At 34.4% G+C, this 6862-nt stretch overlaps 1 protein-coding gene across 1 annotated transcript; it reads right to left on the bottom strand.

The window, feature by feature from the left end:
* Positions 1 to 1760: 1760 nt before the first annotated feature.
* LOC131615774 (65-kDa microtubule-associated protein 1-like) lies at positions 1761 to 5951 on the bottom strand. Its single transcript, XM_058886929.1, has 10 exons — positions 5793 to 5951; positions 4923 to 5016; positions 4633 to 4836; positions 4255 to 4503; positions 3929 to 4144; positions 3552 to 3707; positions 3162 to 3473; positions 2771 to 2858; positions 2478 to 2626; positions 1761 to 2316 (listed from the first exon to the last, which is right to left on the bottom strand). The coding sequence occupies exons 2-10, from the start codon at positions 4992 to 4994 to the stop codon at positions 2017 to 2019; spliced, it is 1746 nt and encodes a 581-aa protein (XP_058742912.1). The 5' UTR covers positions 4995 to 5016; positions 5793 to 5951; the 3' UTR covers positions 1761 to 2016.
* Between the last annotated feature and the right edge of the window lie 911 nt (positions 5952 to 6862).

The following is a 6862-nucleotide window of genomic DNA, read 5'->3' on the forward strand; positions in this document are numbered from 1 at the left end:
AGAAATTGGAGCACCTCCAATCATGAATATGTAGCATATAGTACTCTTCTTCTTGTCTTGATCTCCACTCAAATCAAAATCAGTGTAGCCATGTACCTCTACGTTTGTGTTGGTATTCTTCTACCTTGGTATCATCACACCATGATCGATGGTATCTTTTATGCATCTCAATATTCTCTTGACTGTAGCCAGATAACATTCTCGAGGTTTCTTCATGAATCTACTCAACAACCCAACACTAAATATCTAGACTGATATTGCATAGATACCTTAAGGATCCAACAATTTATTTGAACCAAACATCGATTTAATTAAAAAACATCCTCTCACCTCCCCTCTCTTCCTCTTCCTTTTATTAAAATCTCTCCCCTCATCTCCCTTTCGTTAAACCAAACGGACCCTTAATGGTGAATAAATAGGATGTCGTATGTTCGAACTTGCACTTCTGAAATCATATGTCTCTACATAGCTGTCAAATCCCTTTCGTTAAACCAAACGGACCCTTAATGGTGAATAAATAGGATGTCGTATGTTCGAACTTGCACTTCTGAAATCATATGTCTCTACATAGCTGCCAACTGAGTCGCTTTAACGAGACTCAAATTAGTTGATTTTATTATTGAATGAAAAATAATTATTACACAAAATTGATCGTTTTTTTTTTCTTATCCAAACTATTATTCTTTGATCGATGATTCTGGTTATTTAGTAAGTAACTTTGTATCAAATTTTAGGAGCAATTTTTATTTTTTTAAACATAAACTTAAAATAAAAATATTGTTATAAAGCCTCATATCAACATCAAAGTTTACTTTATACCCACAAAAATGTTATCCCAGGCCCCCCTGCCAATATATCAAACACTCATTTAAGGTGTATGTTTTGTAAGGCATGGAAGTGGGTCTAGAATTTTTGATGCTGCTTGTGTATCACAGTTGTGGGATCTACTTGTATTGTGGTAATAATGTTTACTGGGTGAAAAATCTTATGCTGTAAAGTTTTTTTTTAGTTAATTAACCTAATGTTTATATCAAAAACTAAAGTCTTGTTTTATCTAGAAAAAGTTAAATAGTGTTAATTTTATGGTTTCAAAACTTATCTATTCTCGCAAGTGTGTTTGATAAATTACTGGTATTTCTGAAAACATGGTTTGTGTGTTCGGATTCTTGAGTTTGATATTTCTGAAAACATGTCTCGAGTGTTTGGAAAGAATCCTTATTGACATTGACTGCAAAGTAGTTGCAGTTCTTGTTGACCAACCTCACATTGCATTCACTGAAACAGGAGCTATTATTGAGTAGTGTAAGGGTATTCCTCATTAAAAAAGAAAAAGAGAATGCACTTCATTCCACTACATGACTTAAGTTTATAAAATTTCAATTACCAAGAACATGATGACTTACAAGAAAGATTACAAGATACTACATTTAATTAAAACCCATATAAATTTGGTGGAACAAATTTTGAGTAATAACAGTACTGAAATGTGTGTTTTAATAAGTATTCATTGGCATTATTATTCATTATTCATTGGCAATTCATATTTGACCATATCAAAGATTGACCTAATTTATAAGAATTTGGTCATGTACACAAGTTACAAGAACATGGATTGAGGTTACTATCAATAAGAGAGGACCCCATTGGCAAACACTATTTAACAACATCTTTGATACCAATGAGCCTCTAACGCATAAGGTTAAACATTCATTAAGTTACAAAAAATGAAATGATAGAAGCAAAGATTTTTTGGCAAAAAATGACAACCAATTAATAGAAGCTAAGATTTGATAGAAGGGGAAAAAAGACAACTACTATATTTTTATACTAAAGGACTTCGATGGAATAAGCCAACATGTACTAGTAAACCTCTAAATGGAAAATATACCATACATATCTCAGAACAGTTCCTCTCTAATTACTTGTCACTCTCACATATTATATATTCCTAAAGCAGTAACTAGTAATATGACATTGCTACAAAGATGAATTATGAGGTTGGAAATTAAGCTCTCATTAGGGTGATGCTGGGATGGGTTCAGTACCAGAAACATGGGATGCAGCATCTTCTTTTGACATAGCCACATAATTCACAGGAGCAGCAGGTCTATTATCCCTTTTTCCATCTTTTGCTATGGACCTGCTTCCATTTTGATGAGCATTAAGCGATAACCGTCGGCTAGGAGTACCGTTGGCTCCTCCATTAACACGAGGGCCACCTCCCTTCTTAGCGCTAACTGGCCTAGCAGGACTGGGTTTTGAACCAAATGGGGCTTCTGGTTCTGTGATTTGCAGATCCTGAAATTTCTTCTGGTCCTGTCGAGTGCAAACACCGCAGGTTATACAAGTCAATAAAGCTGTGTAGTGAACAGAAATAGGCCAAGCTGATAGTTTAATTTTGTTCATACTTAGTATCAGAAAATGCTCCAATTAATCTGAAAATCAGTCGTCCTAATCATAGCATCAGTGAAACTTACCCTCATTCTTCGTTTTTCTTCTTCCCGTTCATGCCTAAGCATGGCATACTCATCTAACATGGCTAGAAGAGGAACGCCATCATATGTGAATGACATATCATGAGTCTCTTCCCAAGCACGTGTTTTAGCAACCAATGTCTCGACCAAAGCTGCATTTTCACCAAAAGAAACAATGTTAATTTTTTCAATAATGAAGGCATTTTTTTTTGTTTTATTTACATTGACGGCGAATAGCTGAATATAGTTAAGAATAACAGCATCTGATGGTGGATGTGGTTCCATTCCATACATACCAGGAATTTTATTTACCAATATCCGAGCTTTCTCTGCTCGTTTGAGGTTTAAGTGTGCACCTCTGCTTGCATTATATCTGTTCTCGTCCTGTTTTGCATTGATGTGTAAGATGATAAAATGATTATATTCAAAATGGGAAAGCTTGCGCAACTATTAAATGCAATGATCAAGCTTGCAGTGCTAAATCTAAAACTTCCTATTTCTTGAATTCGGGCCATTTACTATCAAATAGCTAATTGATGCTGATTGGGTTTTGTCTTTCTACTATAACCCATCAGTTTTAGTGATTTGCTATTTGATAGTAAATGTCTTGATTCACTCATACAGAAAACTGCACACAAAAAACTACACCTAAAACGCAGAAAAATGCACAAGGGAGATTATAATTACCCGATTATAGTCCTCAAGCCAGCTCTCTTCTTCACATGCTGACATCCATTTCTCAACCTTGTCCAATATATCTTTTCGGCTTAATGCTTCTTCTTTCGCTTTTGCTATTTGATTGTCCATGTCAGCCAGTAATTCGGTTGGTTCAATGTCTCCAGAATCAATCAATGCCATGATCTTCTCCCTTGCAACATCGGAGTCTATTTCTATATGAGCATGGGCAAATATCTCTTCGAGTTCTGATTGTTTCTTGAAAGCAATTTCCTTCATCCTGCTTGCTTTAAGCTGGTCGAGTCTCTCTACTTCCACTTCAGCCTTCACAATAAGAACAAAAGAACCCATTAGCTTAATTTTTAGATCCCAAGCATTTTAGCTTCAGAAAGTCTTTAGTACCTGCTCAATCAGATCCAGGGCAAGGGAACCAGGAATAGTGACTTCATCAACGGAAGCTGAGATGTTACAGGTAACATGGTCAAACAGTTTCCTTTCCTCTTGAGGAGTATCCATTAGATTCCATAGATCAATTAACTGAGAAGCTAATTCTTGGAGCTGCAGTGTTGGACAGGTTGAAGTAAAATAAAAATTATACCATGGACTAAAAACCAATATTCACTTCCAAGTATGTATTATAACATATTTTGTGATAAACATATTAAAAATGTGATAAACATATTTTGTGAAACATTAAAATTATGTGATGGGCATATTTTGTGGAACAAAAACCACAGTAGGCGAAAATTACAAATAATTGAAAGCATATAGTTAACAACCTTGTGCAGCCTCTGCTTTTTATCTTCTTTCAGCGTTAAGACTGTGTTTGCGAGCCTAGCTAGGGTGTCATTGCTTATACTTTTGGATTGAACACCAGTTGAATCATTCAGGCTTGGATGAACCTCAGTTACAGTACTGAAGAAGTCCATACCAAGGACAGCACAAAGATCATGCACAGTACTCACCAATTCAAAAACCTTTTGCAATCTGTCACTCTGCCAAACAAAGCAATGCAACAAATTCTCAATGCTTAGTTAATGAAATCAAATGGGATTTTCATTCAGCAACCTAACTGATATAAACTTAGACATGGCAACCAAATTACCTTTTCCTTTTGAAGTTCTTGAAGCTCAGATTGATATTCCTCAAACTTCTTTACGGACAGGTCAGACTCATCAACTGCAGGTACATCATTACGGTTCAAGCTCCCGGTTATCTCTCCGCATATTGTTTGTATCTGTGACTGTACATCTGAGAAATCCTTGATTCTTTCTTCCTTCTGTTCCCATAACTGTTCAAGAACTGGTGCTATAGCTGCAAGCTGTTCCTTGATAGTTCCAGAAGTATTATCAGGCTGCAAAAGAATAAAAGATAAGCATTGTAAATTAATTTGTAACTTGATAACTTTAATGCATCATAAAGCAATATATGATGTAATTGCATTGTGTTTCTGCCATAAGAACATAGCTAGGTAGTTACTAACAATTCCAGCAAAGCTCTTTTCTCCAAGAGCTGATAGAAGAGTAGAAAGCTCAAGCTTAGCATCAGACAAGGATTGAAGTAGCTGTGCTCTCGACTTTGTAGCATGCTCAACCTTTCTCTTGTACACATCCAAGCACTCTTGCTCTAACTGAAGAAGCATCTTGTCCCTTTCCTCATCACTTTCACCAACCTCGTCCCATATTTCCTACATCAAATAAGAAAACATAACCTTATTAATCTTAAGGTCATAAGCATCTAACGTGGCAGAGATAAATAACTGGATGAAGTTACCTGCAGTTTCTTCAACAAAGAACCACATGTGTTTTCTCCAATAAGAGGGTTTTGAGCTTCAGTTACAGCCATTGAAGTTCCAGAGCAACCTAGCCTGCAAACCCACACACACAGAAAATCATCAGAAACTCTTTACTCCATCAACCAACCAACAGAATAATCTTTGCTGCAAAGATCAGAAAAACAGATATCTAAAAACTTGTCTATATACCAAAAACAAAGTTTTGTTTCACAATAACATAAAACAAAACAAAAGACAAAATGCAAAAAAAAAAAAAAAATGCTACTAGTAGTTTATCTCATTCTAGGGAAAGAAAATTAGTGACTTTGACTGATCAAAGACTACGGGAATACAATTACACAAAAAAAAAAGCTTTAAAAAAAGTACAAAACGTGAATTCGGAATCAACAAAACCATAGTGAAAGCAAAACTCGAATTTCAATGTGACTAAAATAATTGAACTTCAGTCCCCTAAATTATCCATCTCAATAGCTAAAACTGACAAAATCAAATAAGAATCTAAGAAAATTAAGCAAAATAAATAAATTACAACTCGTGATACTAATAAGGTTGAAAATCACTGCATTCCATGAATTTCATCTAAAATCAAAACCAAGCTTATTCAACACTTTGACAATTCAATGCATAGTTACGCTAATCAATCAATTCATCGACAAGTAAGAAATCAGCAAAAAGAGTACATTACACTGTAAAAAAAGAAATCAAACGGAAATAGAAGTTCAAAGAAACAATCAGAGAGTGAAGATGGAAGCTGAGATTTAGAAGAGCATGCAATGAGGAAGAATCAGATCTCGAAGCTTAGTACAGATCAGAGGAAGAAGATGAAGATTGATAGAGAGAAACGTTACCGTGTGAGGCTGGGTTAGGGTTAAGAGTTTTTTCAGATCTGAAACAGTGTGAATGTGAGAGTGTGAAAGAAAGAGTGAGTAGTGTGTAGTTATAATAATGGTGGTAGTTTTAGTAAGTGAGGAGTGATGAAAGATTAGAAAATTTAGATTATTAGATAAATAGAAACAGATGAAGATGAGAAGAAAGAGAACGTACAGTGAACGAAATAACAAAATGGACCCACAACAACACTACACAACAAAAAAAACACCATATATTCTCTCTCTATTTCTCTCGTTAATTGCCATTTGTTTTTCATTTTATTTACAAAAATGACACTGTAGATTTTTCACCGTTCTCCACTGTTGCACTTCCCTCGTAATCACCTCCGAATTTTCCCAAATATAAAATATAAATTAAATTAAAAAATATGTAATTAAATGAGATTTATTACAGTGTGCGGTGAAAAATGAAAAAACGGTAACTCGTACAGTTAAAAAATGAGAGTACGTTGTTTGCGTTATAAAATTATGTGACGTGGTTTATAACGAAATTACATTTTTTTTGTACGTTACCATTATAAAAATTTGACTCTGCCTTAGACTAACCACGTGCTCGGGGACAGTGAGTACATAGTAATTTATTTTTTTGTTAATAATTTATACTCCCTCTAGTCTCATTTATAAGAAAAGATTATCTTCTTATATACATTGAATAAATAATGTATCTAGACAACATATTGTCCAAATACATTATTTATTCAATATATCTAAAAATGAATCTTTTCTTATAAATAGGACCGGAGGTAGTATTTCTTTTCATTTTTTATTAATGGAATTAACATAAACTTTATTCATGATAAAAGAAAATTAAAAATTGAAAGTTTTTCAATGCATCTCATAGTTATCTTAGACATTATGCAAAATTTTACTTTTGCCCCTAGTTTCCGTAGATCCATTATCGGAAGCACCCCAAATTTTGAAAAAATGTGATTCCTTCCGTAGATGCATCTACGGAACAACTTAGCGTCACATTGTTTTATAGATGCATCTACGGAAGGATCTGATATAGTTTGAACCAGCATGATCAC

Source organism: Vicia villosa, linkage group LG7 (genome assembly GCF_029867415.1).
Source record: "Vicia villosa cultivar HV-30 ecotype Madison, WI linkage group LG7, Vvil1.0, whole genome shotgun sequence".
Classification (NCBI taxonomy): domain Eukaryota; kingdom Viridiplantae; phylum Streptophyta; class Magnoliopsida; order Fabales; family Fabaceae; genus Vicia; species Vicia villosa.

Coding starts and splice junctions, on each gene's coding strand:
- LOC131615774 (XM_058886929.1), bottom strand. CDS start 4,994: ATGGCTGTAACTGAAGCTCAAAACCCTCTTATTGGAGAAAACACATGT. Junction 3,708..3,928: donor AAAAGCAGAGGCTGCACAAG/GTTGTTAACTAT, acceptor CCAACACTGCAG/CTCCAAGAATTAGCTTCTCA. Junction 2,627..2,770: donor ATTGGTAAATAAAATTCCTG/GTATGTATGGAA, acceptor GTGAAAATGCAG/CTTTGGTCGAGACATTGGTT.